At 53.5% G+C, this 18,606-nt stretch overlaps 1 protein-coding gene across 1 annotated transcript in view; it reads left to right on the top strand.

Annotated features, from left to right (window-relative positions):
• The window catches only part of LOC144177791 (uncharacterized), a 43,385-nt gene extending 37,932 nt beyond the window's left edge, over positions 1-5,453 (top strand). Inside the window, exon 10 of the mRNA XM_077705361.1 lies at positions 3,126-5,453. Coding sequence (XP_077561487.1) covers positions 3,126-5,246 — 2,121 coding nt within the window. The 3' untranslated portion in view covers positions 5,247-5,453. The remainder of the gene's footprint in view (positions 1-3,125) is intronic.
• Positions 5,454-18,606: the final 13,153 nt, after the last annotated feature.

Here is an 18,606-nt window from a genome sequence, read left to right as displayed (position 1 = left end):
AAGCCATGTGATTTTCCCTAACAATGATCATTTTAAATTGTGGCAACGTAAGCGTACAGAAACACTCCTGCGGGCGGCAGCCGCACCTACAACGTTGAGAGTCCCACCTGAGGACCTATGGTGCGTGTTTTTCTCCGCATTAGTTCGTTTTGTAAGTTACTTTCCTCCTACAGCTACTCCTCGCTTCGTGATTAACGTCGTTAGGTTGTCATTCAGTCTGCGGGTATGTTGTCCTCACCCTCCGTGGTTAGAGTGCGAATTTCTTTTCAGACGTTTTAAGCGCAGGGCACTTTAGGGGCTCGCCTTGTCGTCGTAGCTCGTTCGCTGTCACAATGTCTAGCGACTGCCGGAATTGGGCGGCGGGGCGAGATACGTACCCAAGTAGAGCCCCACGGTGTAACGGACCGAAGAAAGGCTCCAAAAAACAAGTGATTTGTATCGCCATAACCGTTCGAAACTTCTGAATCGCTGGCGCTTTTCATGCATCTCCCCGTTATTTAGCTTAAAGAAAACTGCAGGTACATTTGAAGAAAAATATGCGTAAATAACTGGCAGCCCCGCGTCCAATTAGTTAGGAATGTTCGGTGGGTTGGTTTTTACCATAGTAAACGAAAAAAGTGGCCGCCAAAAATGACGCGTTTGCAAACTGCGCAGTAAAGCGCTTGCACGTGCGTGATGAAAGCAAGCACGAAAAGAACACCCGTCCTGCTCCAGGCAGGGGGCGCGCGAGCACTGAGAAGGCGGGAAGTTTGAACTGCATCGGACAAACCACCGTTTAATTCATCAGGAGAGGAGGGGGAGAGCCATGCGAAGAGCGTGATGGGTGGTAGCAGTGAGCGGAGAACAGAGCCACAGCTCATTATGGCGAACCACTGCTCTGTACTTTCGACCGCTTTCACGTTGAGCGGAACGGCTTTAAAAATAATTCTGTTCTCTCCCTCCCTGTCTCTGGTGACTGCTTGTTGAATTTCATTTCGATTGCTTGGTTCACTCTTCCTTATTTTCACGTCTAGCCTTATTTCGCTCCTCATCAACCTGTGACCACTGATCGTGACCTTGCGTAGCACCCCAACAACATGAACAATAAATACCTGTATTGGGACTTTTCATAAGTGGATCTCATTTGATGTTGGCGCTTTTTTATGCCATTTTCTATGATACCGTTTCAGGAATAACTCATTTGTCTAAGTTAGCATCCGCAATTCCAACGTGTGTATAACCTTAGCTATTCCGAGTACCTACTACAAAGTTTTCCGCTGCACGCTTGCCACCCACCTTGACTTCTATTGTTGCGTTAGGGTCTCATCACCAGCGTGCAGTGACTGTTTACCTTATTACTTCTGATTCAACCGCCTCGAAAAAAATTCAACGCCCTCATTTCTCTAGGTAGACTCTGGTGCGTAGAATTGTACTACCTTTAACCTGTAGAGTCGTCAAAAAGTGTAAGCAAACAAGCGGTGCCAACCTACGCACAGAGTAGCAGGTTGCAGCATCCACCGGCACATCTTGAACAGCTGATAATTCGAGTTCACGGGACTGGCCTTCACCAGCCGGCTACTCCAGTACATGCGTACAGCCTCGCTTGCTAGCTCGGGTAAAAACGTAAGCTGCCGCTGTGCGCATAGGCTGGCACCCCGTTCATTGAAGTTGGCACTTTTGAGGACTGTGCGGCCGGGTTCAAACTGTTGCTGCAGCTGTCGTAATCACTTTATGGAATCACGTCATTTCATGTCTCGCCGTTTTTTACGTCCATAGATCACGACATGGTTTTGGTGCGGTATTCTGAACATAGCATAATTCTTGTTTAGCTCAATCACACAGGCTGGTATACCCTTTCGCTAATGTTGGCATGTTCTTCCGTGTTCCCTGGTGTTTTTTGGTGGGTAAAGAATCCAAGCCCATGCTACACTCTTTTCCAATTAACCTCGGTTGCGCAAAATATGCCCGCTATTCCACTCGTCAAAGCACTCACCTGTTTTTTTTTAAGCTCGGTTTAAGCTCTGTAACAGGACTTCCTCACCAGACAATGACATGGCAACCCTGGTTGAGTACATTTGCCAGAAACCTCCCAATGGTTCCACAATCACACTATCGGCCTTCAGTCACCAACAGCAGGACCCCCCCCCCCCCCCTCCCAACAAGGCGGCGGGAAGGCAAGCAATGCAGCAGAAGGCGCTAAGAATCTCTAGGGCGGGGTGGGTCGCCAGTGGGATAACATGGACTCAGCTGGCAATCGATAGGCGTGGCTGGAAATCTTTGGGAGAGGCTTTCGTCCTGCAGCGGACACAAGCAGGATGATTATGATGATGATGCTGATTATGATGGTGATGATGATGAATCATATAACACCCCATGTAATGACCGAGAGCTAGACAGACTTCGAAAGAGCGTTGCCGCGTTCAAGTTACAGAGGAGATTCGACCGGACGCAAATATTCTTAGCGCCATCTGCTGTCCCGCTAAGCTATGGTCATGTGCTGCGCAGGGGCTGGGTAGTGAGGCTCATCAGTTTGTTCATAGATTCATGGGGACACTGTGGCCAAATACTACCCCAGGATGGTCATATCCTGTTCTGGTGAAGCGATATTTTTTGTGACCCCGGGGAGCCTTAATAGTATCCTTGCACCCATCGAGTGTAGCCTCACCGACACGTATACGCGCAGAACTGGCAACAGCGGAACTGACTCGCGAACACTGGGCCACCTGGAGACTGGTTTAAAAGTCGGGGAAAACAGTAACTCGATGGAAGGGTGGAATAGAAAAATGTAAGAACCAAGAATTAACTCGATCGGAACTGCGCAGGAAAGGAGCAATTGAACTTCTATAGGACAGGCCTGTGTCCTACAGCGGTTAAATGGGGTAACGACGATGATTTATGACCTTTACTTATTGTAGGAATAATTTACTTCCAGAAAATATATAATAGCAAATAAGGGAAGAAAACAGAGCAGTCGTAGATTGTAGAATATGTCTCGTTCCGGCGAGCTTTTTGGCGTTCTTGTCTACTGCTTTTTGTTACTGTGGGTATTCATGAAATCCCCTCGCATTGTTTTCACATTTTGTGTTCTTAGTCCCTTCAAAATAGTAAATAATCCTTGTGTATTTTTCTTCGTGCACATTTTTCAGATTATGATTTTATTGTGCCTTTACGGGTACCACACGGCCGTGTCACAGCCAGATAACGAAGATTCTAGCGCACCTGCAATCCTAGAAATACTAGAAAAAAATATCCCGATCGAAATACCGGCAGGGCCAGCGCCACTTGCACCAAAACTGGTAGCGGATGAGAAACGCGCACCGGAATACAGACCACGCAAACAGCCTGACCTCAAACCAGAACCTGCAACAGCAGCCAAAGAGCAACCGAAGCCTAGAATAGAAGTACTGCCCCCACCAAAACAGGCCCCGAAACCAGCGCCAGAGCCCAGAAAAGAAGTCGCAGTTGAGCAAGATGCATGGGTGGTACGCCAACAAAAACAGCAGCGTAGAATGGAAGTTCCTCCCCAACCAAAACAGGCCCCCGAGCGAGTGGCCCAGCAATGGGAACGGGTGGTACCAGAAGAAAAACCAAAGGAGGCTGAGTTTCCGCCGAAACCTTGGTACGAAGAATGGATACCGAAGCTCGAGCCAGAGCCCAGACGAGAACCAGAAGCCCGGAAAGAAGAATTGCTGGTGCCAGAAGAAAAACCAAAGGAGGTCGAGTTGCCGCCAATACCTAGGTACGAAGAACGGAAACCCCCGTCGAGGCCTCCGGCAGAACCACAGCCCAAACCAGAGTGGATGCCAATGCAAAAACCAGGGCGCAAACCGGAGCGACTGGAACCCCAACCCGTGCCAGAGCCCCAAAGAGAACCAGGAGCGGTACGTCAGCCAGGGGTAGTTCCACAAGCACACGAAAAGAAGCCCGAGTACATTCCCCAACGAGAAGACGCCAAGCCAGGGGAATGGCTGGTGCCAGGGGAGGAAAAGCGGAAGCCTGCGGAAAAGGAGGCACCTTTGGTCCAGCCACCTCCGCCGCAGCCCAAACCTGAACCCAAATCAGCAGCAGACGAGAAACCATTGCCACTGCAACAGTCAGAGTACGGACCATCGAAGTGGCTGCCTGTAGGGAAGCCTGAACAACCACAACCAGTGCCCCAACCATTACCAGTGCCCCCACCAGTTCCCCCCGAAAAACAAAAGGACACACCGTTTGAGTGGCTGGCGCTCCCACCAGCAAAAGAACACGAACTGCCAAAAAAACCAGAATACTATGTAAGAAAGGATCCAAAGTCTGAATCCAAACCGGGAAAAGCCGGAGACAAACCACTTACGTGGCAGGTAAAAGAGGTGGAGGCACCGGAGGTGGTAGTCCCGCCACCACCAGGGTACGACGCAGAAGGGAAGCCGAAGCCCGCACCAGAGCCAGGGCCTGGGCCAGCGCCCATGCGTAAGCAATCTCTGCCGGTACCACTGTTTTTCAGATCACGCCTTTTAAATATGAAGGGTCAGTGGGGAATTGGCAAGGGCAAAAAGAAGCCTGAAGGCCCTCCAGGAAAGCCCAAGCCACAAGTGGATATCCAAGCCAGATTTGGCAGTAAGACTGGCCCTGTTGCTGACAAACCATTGGGTGACACTAAACCTCGCACGCCGGGCCCTGCAACCTCAGAAAAGGAACATATGCAAAAGGGCGTGCAAATAACTGGCTCCTTCAAACCGGTTCGCGTCCCGCGCCCCATGACAGACAGAACGCCTGCTGTGCAGCCACCCTCAACAGGGCAGCGGCCATTGGGGGTGCGTGGGCTGGCAGAACAAATTGAGGGTCGGCTGCAGCAACAGCAGCAGCAACAGCAGCAGCAACAGCAGCAGCGGCAGCAATACATGACCCTACCGAGGCCGCCGCCTCTTTCTGGGCCATCACAGGGGACGCAGAGGCCCGTTCAACCAGCCCCGACATCGTGGCCGCCACCGGGATATTTTCTCTCACCCGAGCAACGTACCGGAATAGGAAGGTCTGCACCGTTGCAGGGGCGCCCCTTCATAAGGCAGCTGGGGCCACCGAGTTGGACCTTGCGGCCTATGCAGTCGTCGGTATGGCCGGCCGGAGCGTACAACGTGCGCCAGCAGCAGGGAGTTTATGAACGAATGCTTTATCCTGCTCCACCACCGCTGCCATTACCGCTTGAGCCACAACAAATGTACCGAGAAGTCGTCGACGAAGACGAGCAGGAAACGGAGACCAGTGAGTCCACACAAAGCGAGTATTAGCCTACAAGCGCCAGATAGTGATCGCCGAGTTCCTGAAACCTCGATTTCGAGCACTCCATGGCATCATCCGCGTTGAGTAGTTCATTGAATGTTCCAAGGCAAGAAAGGAGAGGGTTGTGCGTCGAGGGGCTGTGAAGCATTGTTTTTTTTTTTTGTCAAGAGAATGAACCATGAACAGACTGCGCAATCGGGGAGCCCATTCTAACAAAGCAGTGGAGAAAATAAAATTTGCCTGCTGGGTGATTGTCTGCTGCCCTTTCCTACTTTGTCTTGAGCGCAAATCTAATTTTCTGATAGAAATAATTTGTTCCTGGGAAGCCAGCGAAAGCGAATAAAACACTGGCTAAATTTTCGGCAGGTGAACTATTTCACCGCATTTTGAATGATGCCTTCCGCAACCGTTTGTTTGGCGACATTCCGCCGCCCCGCAGGTACAAGCCAAGCGCTCCCTGTATGTGCTAGCGCCATCTACCGGTTCGCTGGCAACATTAGCTTTAAGCAACTGTTAGACGGCTATTTGTCATCAGTATACTGCATGTGTAGAGTCGCGAGTTCTGACGCCTACGGCCGAGGTTCGAGCGCAGCACTTCTGACATTTCCCGCAGAGATGTACGATGTTTTTTTTTACCTCAAAATATAGCTGTATTATGTCAAGCCTACGCATTTTTCTCAAAAAAGGGTACGGTTTAGGTCGGTAGAAGTGCGGGGTACAGGCCACTAACATGTTTATTTGCAGTTCTGCATCACGTTGGAAGTGGCGTTCTCGTACATACTCCAGAACGGTATGTCCCGTTCGTTAGGTCCCGCCGCAGCAGCTATAAATGAGTGATAAAATTATAACGCGAGTCATACAAGAGAAGGACGACGGGACGAGCGCTCGCTCGCAACGGGTTTTGCTTGAAGCATTTTCGCGTATAAATACGTATCTAATCACTGGGGGCATGCGCAAAATGAGCAACAAAAAATGGTAAGGAGGCTACAAAGTGAGGCATCCAAAAATGAATTCACTGTCACGCAGAAGCACAGGTGCGTCTCTGGCGCACTGGTCTCCTTTTCTTAATAAAAGAAGAGCTCCCCGGCCGCGTATTTCCAAACACTTCGCTGCACAGAGCACCCACGTGACATGTCGGTTCGCGAGATGAAGAACGGTAACTCAACGTGGTAATTGGCTGCGCCCCAAACCAAAAGCGACCTAAAAGGTACCGAATCACCATTATTAACAAAAATCAACCCGTATATCTGAGTTAAGAAGCAAAGAGTTAAATTCAGAAAATGAAATTGGGCAACTAAAAAAACTAAGACATATCCCTGCTGGGGCTCGAACCCAAGCCATCAGGACCCAAACTCAGTACTCTTCAGCGAGGCTACAAAGCCTTGTAGCCGGCGCTCAAAATAATAGCGCGCGCAGTGACATCACACATGTCACGTGGCTGCTCTGTGCAGCGAACCGTTTGGAAACACGCTCCCCGGCCACTGTATTATCACTTCTTGCGGCACATACTGGCGGAGTGCCCTCACCTCAAGAATCCCCTACCTTCCCTCCCGTTTCCCCTTCCCCCCCTACCCGAGCGATGGGAGATCTTGATGTCCAGCCCCGACCTGTCGACGCAGCAAGAGCTCGCGTCCAGTGGCCAGGAGCTATTGGACTCATATGGGACTCGTGAATAGGGTTCCACCCCGTCTGACGCCTGCGAGCGTCACCTGACATGGGCTCAGCGAAAGTTGTTTCTCTCCCTCTCTCCCCGAACATTTCAATCTGCCCAAAGAAAGGGTTGCCTTTGCACTGTTCGCAATGCCCGGGTAAATGCGCGCGCGTATACGTGTTCAGTGACGAATGCACCGTTATGCGCCAACTTGCCGAACAGTGTGTTATACTGAAGCTATAATTGATGTACTGTAAGGGCCTTGAAGGACGGCCGGTACAGGACGTTTATTAGGCGTAGCAGCTCTCGCGGAACACACACTCAGCTGGCGGCGAAGAGGCGGTCACGAGCCCCGAGGTGGAAGATGATGATGAGGATGACTATCAGAGGAAGATGAGGTATGGGATAGTGGCCCCTAGGTAACTGTGGTAGCGGTCAATGTCCCAAAGGGCTGGCGCACGACTAACTGCTCAAATCAATTCCCCCCTGTGGGCGAGGCGGCCGCCCGGCCGCAAGTGTTGGGGAAGCGCGGCGCACGAACGGCTTGAGGCGTGAGACGTGCACGACTTCGGTGCCACGGTAGCGGCGGTCCAGTGGGGCAGAATTAGGGGCGACACGATAGTTCACTGGGGAGGTTTCTTCAAGCACTGTGTAGGGACCCGTGAAGCGGCGCAAAAATTTCTCACATAATCCTGGCCTACGCGTGGGAGTCCAAAGTAGAACCTCGTCGCCCGGCCGGAAGCGAACACCACGGTGAGATGCGTCGTAGCGATTCTTTCGATCCTGTTGGCGGGTTTCTGTATTCAGACGGGCAGCTCGGCGGCAGTGGTTAAGGCGGGAGACGAACTGCTCAGAGAGCGGGCTTGATGCGGATACAGGAAACGATAAAAATGAAGCGTCGAGCATGAATGGCGGGTCGCGGCCGTAGACGAGGAAAAATGGAGAATAGCCAGTCGTTTTTTGAACTGCAGTGTTATAGGCGAACGTAACGAACGGGAGAATCACGTCCCAGTTGGTATGGTTAGGCTGTATATACATTGAAATCATATCAGAGAGAGTCCGATGAAATCGTTCAGTCAACCCATTGGTCTGTGGATGATAGGCGGATGTAGTCTTATGAACAGTGTTCGACGTACGCAGAACTTCTTCAACAATAGTCGATAAAAATGTCCTGCCCCGATCGCTTAAAAGGACACGAGGGGCACCATGACGCAGTAGAATGGAACGCAAGAAGAAATCTGCGACCTCTGAAGCACATCCAGAGCGAATGGGTGCTGTCTCCGCATAACGTGTTAAGTGGTCCACGGCGGTTACAATCCAGCGGTAGCCAGAATCTGTGCAGGGCAACGGTCCGTAAAGGTCTATGCCAATGGTTTCGAATGGCGTAGAAGGGCAAGGAAGTGGCTGCAACAGTCCGGCAGGTGGTGATGTGGATCGTTTGCGCTGCTGACACGAAGTGCACGAAGCGACGTAGCGGGCCACGTAGTTAGAAAGTCCAGGCCAAAAGAAGCGACCGCGGACGCGATCATATGTTTTGTCGAAGCCTAGGTGACCCGCTGTGGCATCGTCGTGAAGGGCTTCCAAAATCTGCGGCTGGATGGCGCGCGGTGCAACGGGAACCCATCCGTGGCCAGATACATGATGGTTAATACGATGCAGCACACCATTGAAAAGTCGGAAGCTCTGAAGTTGACGACGGGACCGACTGTTGGGAGGCTGCGTTGAGCCGGTAAGACGGTCGATTATCGTACGGCAGTAGAGGTCTTGTCTTTGAAGTTCTGGGAGGCGTGACAGGTCAACCGATGTGCAGTTGATAGGTGCGACAGGGAGCACCTTGTCTGGTGGCGCCGATGTTGAAATAGCGTCAGGCGGCTGCAGTGGGCAACGCGAAAGAGCATCGGCATCGAGGTGCTTCTTCCCGGATCGGTACGTGACAGTGAAGTCATATTCCTGAAGTCGAAGTATCCAGCGTCCGAGGCGTCCTGATAAATTCTTGAGCGTCGGCATCCAGCATAGCGCATGGTGGTCCGTCACGACCGTGAAGTGCCTGCCGTAGAGGTAGGGTCGAAACTTCTGAACGGCCCAAACCACGGCAAGACACTCCTGCTCGGTGATAGTATAGTTCTTCTCCGCGGAACTGAGGGAGCGACTGGCATACGAAATACCCCGCTCCCGACGCTGTTGATCTGACTGTAAGAGAACCGCACCGATCCCATGGCCACTAGCGTCAGTATGAAGGATGACAGGCTTCGATTCATCAAAATGGCACAGTATAGGCTCTGATGTGAGCGCGGCCTTTAGCTGCTGAAAAGCCTCTTCGCAGTCGTCCGACCACTGAAACGAAGTTCCGGAGTGGAGGAGCTTGTTGAGCGGTGAAGCAACTGTTGCAAAGTTGCGTACAAAACGGCGGAAGTAAGACGCCAGGCCAAGAAAGCTACGCAGCGCCTTTTGTTGCTGAGGACGCGGGAACTCGACGACAGCAGCCACCTTCTCTGGGTCAGGTCGGATACCCTCCTTGCTCACGACGTGGCCTAAGACTTGGATGCTGCGGGTGGCGAAATGGCATTTCTTAGTATTTAGCTGAAGGCCCGCACTGGCGAGGCACGAGAGGACCTCATCCAGCCGTCTCAAGTGCTCAGCAAAGCTTGAAGAAAAAATAACAATATCGTCCAGGTAACAAAGACAAGTCTTCCATTTAAGGCCCCTGAGTACAGTGTCTATCATACGCTCAAACGTTGCAGGAGCGTTACAAAGTCCAAAAGGCATCACATTGAACTCGTAGAGTCCATCAGGGGTGGCGAAGGCTGTCTTTTCTTTATCGGCCTCGTGCATTGGAATCTGCCAATAACCAGAGCGGAGATCGAGGCTGGAGAAATATTCCGCTCCTTGCAGACAGTCCAAGGCATCATCAATGCGAGGCATTGGGTATACATCCTTCCGCGTGATTTTATTCAGTGCGCGGTAATCGATGCAAAATCGAACAGACCCGTCTTTTTTCCGTACCAATACCACAGGGGATGACCAAGGACTCTTAGATGGACGTATAATTTTGCGCTGCAGCATGTCGGCAACATTGTCGCTGATGATTTTTCGCTCAGATGAGGACACCCGGTATGGGCGGCGGCGAATAATACGGGATCCGTCTGTTTCAATGCGATGCGTTGCCACGGATGTCTGACCAAGTGTAGGGCATTGAGAGTCAAATAAAGCTTTGTGCCGGTGCAGGAGAGTCAGCAAGCAGTCGGTTTGCGGTGGGGAGAGGTCAGAGCTGATTCTCGCGGCAAGGTCAGGGTGGGGAGGCATAGGGCGAGATTGGGAAGTGGAGGAAACAGAACAAAGCGGAAGAACAGAGACGGCTTCGGAGTCCGCAGCGGTAGCGATCGTGGTGCCTTGACGTAGGAGGATCGTTTCCGGTGTAGTGTTCGTGGCGACTAGCAACGCAGACCCATGCGAGAAACGTACAAGACAAGTTGCGACAACGATTCCCCTTGGTAGAAAACGAGCGCTGGGAATTAGGAGCACGTCTCCATCACGGAAATGGCCACCACGAACAGAAATTCTTGTCTCACAGCCAGGCCTAAGAACAAAATCTGCACTCGCCACCACGCGACACTGCGGAACATCGGGGTTGCTGTCCGTATGCCCGGTAGGGTCGATCGCAATGTCCGGGTTTCGGCAGGAGATGACAGCAGACGCCGACGAGAGGAAATCCCACCCTAGAATCAATTCATGGGAGCAACAAGACAAGACTGCGCACTGGATGTGGTGTCGAATTCCCTCAATCAAAACGCGCACTGTACAGAATCCAGACGGCTCGAGCACAACTTGATTGGCACCACACAATGAGGGGCCAGTGTACGGGGTTCGTACTTTTCGGAGCCGTGAACACAAATTTTCGCTAATGACAGATATGCTGGCTCCGGTGTCAACGAGGGCATGAACATCACAACCTTCAACGTTCACATGTAATGTATTCGACGGTCTTGTTGGAGGAGTTCTTGGCTTTTCGACTAACGCAGTTTACCCTCCAAAAACTGCAGGCCCTAGTTTTCCGATTGGTAGGCCGTGGGGTCGGACGCGGGTCGTAGGGGCGAGACAGAACGACGATATGGCGAGGGAGATCGGCGGCGGCGTGACGAACGCTCGTTGTAGTAAGTCTGGAAGGGGGCTGCCGATGAGATGGCACTCAAGTGTCCATGAGCCGGCGGGACTTCCATTGGTAAGGGTGGTTTCGCCGCGATCGCCGAATATGACGGCATGGTTGGGAATGGAACCGAAGGCATCGTTGGGACGATACCCGCCATGGAGGCCAACTCCTGTTTTACAAGGTCGCGCAAATGAGGGGCATCCGAGCGAATGCTATCCCGTGAGGAAGCAGGTGGGTCACGTAGCTGCAGCTCTTCACGGATGATACTGCGTATGAGGGCGCGCAAATCCACGTCTTCCGGCAGCGCATTGGGGCCAGCGTCCTGGCGCAGACGAACAGAGTGTAGCTCCTCCAAGCGTTGGCACGTTGTCCGCACATCGCTAACGCTCGCAGGATTTTGGACTGCAAGAGCGTTGAATGCGAAAGGAGCGATGCCCTTCAGGAGGTGGCGAACTTTGTCGGCTTCTGGCATCGCAGCATCCACTCGGCAACAGAGAGCAAGGACATCCTCAATGTATGAGGCGTACGTCTCTTCAGGGTGTTGGACACGGGAAGCTAGCGTCCTTTTGGCAATGGCCGAACGGGTGCTTGGAGTGCCGAAAATCTTCCGAATCTCTTCCTTAAAGTAGGTCCAATCAGTGATACGGCTGCCCTCGTTTAGGAACCATGTTTTTGCCACCTTTGTCAGGTAGAAACCAACGATGTAGAGCTTGAAGGAGTCGTCCCATCGGTTAAATGCACTCACCCTCATAAACTGGTCCAACCAGTCATCCACGTCCTCACCGCGGAGCCCGGCGAAAAACGGTGGGTCGCGCTGGTGGCTGGTGATCGTAAATATCGGAGCCGCAGCAGCGGCGGCGCCAGCGGTTTGGCTCGCGGCTTCACGCTGCATAGCCTTTGGTGGTAAACGGCGTCCGGAACGGAGCTCTAGGGGTGCAGTGGGCAGACGTAGAGGTACTGGGATCGAGGTAGACCTCCACCACTTGTAAGGGCCTTGAAGGACGGCCGGTACAGGACGTTTATTAGGCGTAGCAGCTCTCGCGGAACACACACTCAGCTGGCGGCGAAGAGGCGGTCACGAGCCCCGAGGTGGAAAATGATAATGAGGATGACTATCAGAGGAAGATGAGGTATGGGATAGTGGCCCCTAGGTAACTGTGGTAGCGGTCAATGTCCCAAAGGGCTGGCGCACGACTAACTGCTCACAGTACGCATGAGGTCCAGACGAGGGCCTGGAGAACTCGCGCTTGCATACTGTCGCCCGGTTGTTTGCACAGCCTACAAAGGCATGCGCATAAGATTTATGACTTCTTAGCCAACGGAGGGTGCCCAGCTTTTTATTCACATGTTTACGCCCTGAGCTGCGGGTGGGAAGCTTTAGGTCTTTGCGTTACCTGAAGGAAAAACTCCTGGATCGGAAGGAGCTAAACCAGGGTTGTCTGACTATAGAAAAGGCACAGACACCATGTTTAAAATCGTAAAAAGGGTGCGGGAGCACACGGACCAGGCCGTAAAAACTGTGCTCTGGGGTATCGGGGCTCCTTGTAGTGCGACACCACTATATGGATGGCGAAAATACAGGTTAGGACTATACCATGCCACCAAAATATGATTGATTGCGACCGGAACTGTACGCCGGCTTGGCGGGCCCATTGACTGCGACGAGTCCTCTGCCTGCGAACGTGAGTATGCCGTAATGTGAAGTCACAGGCGGTGTTGAGTTGGCGCGCGCACAACGGTGTTTTTAAGTCAGTAAGCGACTAGGCTGCCGTGGTCGAAGCGGGTGTGTGCTTGAAGTGCATATAAATAACGTTGATGCAACGTGCGTACAGTTCACACTGTGTTTATGAGTTGTTAACTTTCTCGACCCAACGGTGGTTCCTAGCAGTGTGTGTCAATGCTTCCTTATGTAATGCTTGGGCTAGGCACACTGTGAGGTGTAGAGACCACAACTTCTTGGCCGTCGAAGTGGAGAAGGCGACGCGACGAGCCTCGGTGGAACGGTGGTGACCGAGCTCTTTCACTGCCCAGGCAAAACTAAGCCCGCCGGTCTCGTCACTCCAAGTGCTTCTCGTATCACTCTTACGGCTTAGTTTGTAGAAATTAGTCCATGTCTTCACTTAAAACACAAAGTTCGACATTTTTATGTTTATTGATCTTGACAGCGGCGTCTATGCCACCACTCTCCAGAGCAATAAACAAAAGCTGTAAATAAATAATGTAAATAATATAAAAAAACATTGTAAAACATTGTAATAAGTTGCAAATAAATAAACATAAAAGTTGTACATGTCTGATACAGGAAGTGCACTTCCTGTATCCAACAACTACACCAAGCTCCGCTGTTTCTACAAGCTAGGTCGACCCTCAACGCCTATGTTTCTCCAGCCTTGCAGCACTAGTACAAGCTGCGCTAATTTTTATACACAGACTTAAAATGCCCCAAAATTTGCGCGGGAACAAAGACAGCTTGGGACCATGCGCTCAGAGAGGCTGGTCCCAACCAGGTTGCGTCTGTCGGGAACCGCGGGGTCGCAGCGCAGCGCAAGAGAGAAAGTACCAGCGTGGCAGGCTTTCGGAATCGAACTGCCCGTGCCGTGCTGGCGCACCAAGCACGCGCCGCTCGTCTCTTTATTCTCGTCTTTTCTAGCCGGCGCCAAGGCGCCGGCTAAGAGCGCCAACTAGAGGGCGCTACAGGACCCACCGCCCAGACGGAATGTCGAACGTGACGCGACGGCGAGGCTGGCGGGCGTTGGTTTTGGGGGCGAGCAGTGGAGTGTTTAGGCCTGCGATGTCTGCGCGGAGTTCGTTGGGTGGCGTCTCGAGGTAGGCCGGTTTTAGGCGGTCCAACGAGACGACTTCTTCGCGGCCATTCAAGAGGATGGTGGCGGACTTGTGGGTCTTGTTAAGGACACGGTACGGCCCATCGTAGGAGGGGGTAAGAGGCGCCTTTACAGCGTCCCGCCTGAGGAAAACGTGTGTCGAAGACGCCAGGTCGGGATGCACAAAGATGCGGTGGTCTGAAGACCGAGGTGGGACCGGTCGCAGGTGCTGCATGCAGTCCTGCAGGCATTGGAGGTACTCTAGCGGCTGGGGCGAGGAGGCCGTAGGGACGAACAAATCGCCAGGAAGCCGCAGGGGTGCGCCGTAGACAAGTTCAGCAGTCGAACAGCCGAGGTCGCGACGAAGGACGGCACGCAGGCCAAGAAGCACTACAGGCAGGTGATCAACCCAGTGCTCTCTATCCAAGCGCGCAGTGAGATCACTTTTTAGCTGGCGATGGAGCCGCTCAACGATGCCGTTGGCACAGGGATGGTATGCTGTGGTGCGGCAGTGTTTAGTGCCAAGCAAGCGGCTGAGGGAAGTGAACAGAGTGCATTCAAACTGCCTGCCTCGATCCGTGGTAACAATGCCGGGGCAGCCGAAACGGCAAACCCATGTCGAAACGAAGGCTTTTGCGACCGTTTCTGCCGTGATGTCCGGAATTGGTACGGCTTCAGGCCAACGGGTGAAGCGGTCAATCATTGTGAGAATGTACCGGCAGTCACGGGAGGGAGGAAATGGTCCGACCAAATCAAGATGGACGTGGTCAAAGTGACAGCTAGGTGGCAAAAAAGGCTGCGTTGGGGTCTTCGTGTGGCGGGTCACCTTGGCTGTCTGACAAGCGAGGCACGAACGGGCCCACTGGCGGACATCAGCGTTGATGCTCGGCCAGACGTACCGCTGTGTGATGAGGCGCTGCGTGGCTCGGATGCTGGGGTGGCAGATGTCGTGGAGCGAGTGAAACACAGCATGACGAAAGGCAGCCGGAACGAAGGGTCGAGGCGCCGCCGCTGACATGTCACACCACAGTGAGCCAGGCACAAACGGATGAGGCACAAGTTGTAGACGAAGGGAACCCGGGTGGTCCCGCAGTGCTTGCAGCTCAGGGTCTTGAATCTGCGCCTGAGCTAGGCGTTCCCAGTCCACAGCAGATGCAGCACTGCCGATGGAGGTAATGCGTGAAAGCGCGTCAGCCGCCTCGTTGTCGGTGCCTTTGATGTGCCGAATGTCCTTCGTGAATTTCGATATATAGGCGAGCTGACGGAGTTCCCGTGCAACATACTTGGAGGAGTTCGTACGGAAAACGTACGCCAGAGGCTTATGGTCCGTAAGAACGTGAAAGGACTGGCCCTCCAAAAAGTGCCGGAAGTGCTGGATGGTGGCGTAAATGGCGAGCAGCTCACGACCAAAAACGCTGTAGCGCGTCTCGGCGGGTTGGAGCTTCCGAGAGAAGAAACCCAGCGGGTGCCACTCGGAGTCGATTCGCTGCTGGACAGCGCCTATTGCAACGCTGGATGCATCTACCATGATGCGAGTGGGGACGTCGGTTCTCGGGTGGATGAGAAGCACCGAGTCGGCGACGGCCTGTTTAGCAGCGTTGAAAGCGGCTTGAGCTTCGGGAGACCAGGAAATCGCGGATGAGGAGCTCTTGGGTGTGCGAAGAAGCTCAGTCAGTGGATGCAGAAGCTCGGCGCAGTGGGGCATAAAGCGTCGCGAGAAATTCACCAGGCCCAGGAACTCACGAAGCTGGCGGAGGCTGGTAGGTTCGGGGAAGTCCTTCACGGCTTGAACGTGAGAGGGTAAAGGACGAATTCCCTGCGCCGAGATGTGATGGCCCAGGAACTCGAGCTCGGACGTCCCGAAGACGCATTTCTGGGCGTTGACAACCAGGCCAAATTGTTGAAGGCGTTCAAAGAGTTCTCGGAGGTGACGCTCGTGATCTTGTGGAGTAGGACTCGCGACTAGGATGTCGTCGATGTACGCAAATACAGCCGGAAGGCCGCGCGTCACCTCGGCAATGAACCTTTGAAATGTTTGAGCTGCGTTGCGGATGCCAGTTGGAGCGACAGTAGACAGTATGCCCAGGATGGAAAGGCGCGTCTTGCTGTCAATCAGGCGATGGTGACGCATGCTGACATCTAGGTCAAAGTGGGTGAGGGAATCGGAGCCGAGGATGGGCTGATTGACGTCGGCTACTACGAAGACCCACCGGAAGGCGCGTCGCAAACCAAGGTCGAGGGTGAGGGACCGCAGACCATACGTGGCGACAGAGGTAGAGTTCGCTGCACGAAGTGTAGGTCCAGGTGACTTAGAAGTACGCTCATCCTTGGTGGCCGGTAGTACACTGACTTCAGCACCCGTGTCTAGAAGGAAGCGCAAACCAGAAATGCGATCCATGACCAGGAAAAGGCGGCCAGGTTGTAAGGCGAGGTCACTTGCCGCCATTAGTGATCTCGCGGCGCGTTTCCCGACCAGCTGCATGGGGAAGTGCAGTGACGGGCGCGGTGCTGGAAAGTGCGATAATACCAGCAGATAGCCGAGCTTCGAGGGCTGCGCGAACAAGAACCACCCGGGGAAGACGAACGGCGGCTAGGACGTGGGGAGGAGCCGCATCGGCGATCAGAGGACGTCCGAAGCGCTTCAATGGAAGCGGCGAGTTGATCGATCCGAGTCTCTAAGCGGGAAACGGCCGATGACTCTGCTTTCGAAGCGAGTGGGGTGACTGAGGGAGAAGTCGCGTCGTGAACTTTATCAGCAAGCTCGGCGGCGCGGTCGAGGGTCAAGTCGCCTGCAGCAGCTAAAACGATGCGAGTGGACTGTGGCAAGCGCTGCAGAAAGAGTTCTTTTAAAAGTGCACCGTTGGAGTCCACGTTGCTCGCGCCCACAAGCTGTCGCATGGTGTTGAGCAGCTGGGAAGGGCGGCGATCTCCAAGCTGTTCGTGGGTGAGCATGTGCCGGAGGCGCGCGCTCTCAGACGCCGTGGTTCGGTCCAGAATACTCTGCTTGAGCCGCTGGTACGGAGCATCGTTCCAAGGTGCACCGATGACGTCTGCCACTTCATCAGCCACCTCAGGAGGCAGGTTGCAAAGCAAGTGGCGAAACCGAGTAGTCTCCGAGGTGACGCGGTGCAGATCGAAGACGGCTTCGACCTGGGCGAACCAGACGTGTGGGTTCTTGCGCACGAAGGTGGGCAGACGGAGCTGTATGACTGCGACGTCCGGTGGCCGCGAAGAAACGTCAGGCAAAAGAGGGCCCGAGGGCGCGAGGTTGCTGGGGTCGGCCATGTCTTAGTCCGGAGTCACCACTGTCGGGAACCGCGGGGTCGCAGCGCAGCGCAAGAGAGAAAGTACCAGCGTGGCAGGCTTTCGGAATCGAACTGCCCGTGCCGTGCTGGCGCACCAAGCACGCGCCGCTCGTCTCTTTATTCTCGTCTTTTCTAGCCGGCGCCAAGGCGCCGGCTAAGAGCGCCAACCAGAGGGCGCTACACGTCTTCCCAAACCCTTCGCTGCACCGAGCTCCCACGTGACATTCGTAATGTCAGTGCGCGCGAAATTCTTTTGAGCGCCTGCTAAAACGAGCCCACCTTTCGGGCTCTGTGACCTCGATTAAAGTATTCAGTACCGGCGCTGACGGCTTGGGTTCGAGCCCCGGCAGGTCTATGTTCTAGTTTTAGTTTTTTTTTTCATTGCGGAAGTTTTCGTTCTAATTTTTTTTTCTAAAATCAAATCTACGCGTTGTTTTTGTTAATAATGGTGATTTGGTATGTTTTAGGTCGCTTTAGGTTTGGGGAGCAACCAATGCCCACGTTTAATTACCGTCCTGCATCGCGTGAACAGACAAGTCACGTGGGTGCTCTGTGCAGCGAAGCGTTTGGAAATACGCTCCCGGGTTGAATAAACCGGATGTCTACACCGCTGGGTGCAAAAGAGAGAGAATAAACATTTAATAGAGCAAACGTTGGTGGTTGAGGCGTCACTCGGTGGGGTGGTTTCGCCTCAGTCCAGGTACCCTTGGGCCTTGGCTGCAGCCCTGGCACGGGTGACCAGAAAGGTCTGGTAAGCGTGACGGGAGCTGGTCAGCAGGCCCTCCCACTGCTCTGGGAAAGGTCTAGGATTCGGGTAAAGCGATGGGGTGTTTTGACACGCTTACACCATGTGGTAGGAAGTATTAAGGGAGCGGCAGAAGTGACAGGTGAGGGTGAATTGGGTAGGGGAGATAGCGTGGAGGATGGGTGCGTTGTAATAGGTGTTTGTAATCGACACCAGATGAATGCTTTCTCCTTGGTTAGTTGAGGGTGAGGTTGAGGCAAAGTGAGGCGAAGGTTGCGGTAATGGTACAGAATGTCATGGTAGCGTGATGGAACAGCGGGAGGTGGAGGTGGCTGGACCATGGGTTCTGTTCCTGAGGGAAATGCCCGGGGTGGAATGGCGCGGGCAGCGGCGTGAGCCGCCTCATTTCTCTCGAGGAACGAGTGGCCACGGGTCCAGATGATGTACAGCTCGGGGAGGGGATTGATCGATGCGAGTATGCGTAATGCGGGAAGTGAGATGCGTCCACCTTGAATGTTACGGCAGGCTTGCTGGGAATCTGTTATTATTGGGAGGTATTCGGAGCCAGTTGTAGCGGCGACGGCTATGGAAATTTCTTCGGCAGTGGTGGTTGATGTCGAGAGAGTTGTTAGGGAGGTGAGAAGTGTGCCTTCTGAGTTTACAACCGCCAGAGCATGAGCCTGGCGTGTGGGGTAGAG

The sequence above is a fragment of the Haemaphysalis longicornis genome, unplaced genomic scaffold (genome assembly GCF_048455015.1).
Source record: "Haemaphysalis longicornis isolate Haplotype H1 unplaced genomic scaffold, Haemaphysalis longicornis Haplotype H1 scaffold_31, whole genome shotgun sequence".
In the NCBI taxonomy this organism is placed as follows: domain Eukaryota; kingdom Metazoa; phylum Arthropoda; class Arachnida; order Ixodida; family Ixodidae; genus Haemaphysalis; species Haemaphysalis longicornis.
This window is presented reverse-complemented; position numbering and strand designations above follow the sequence as displayed.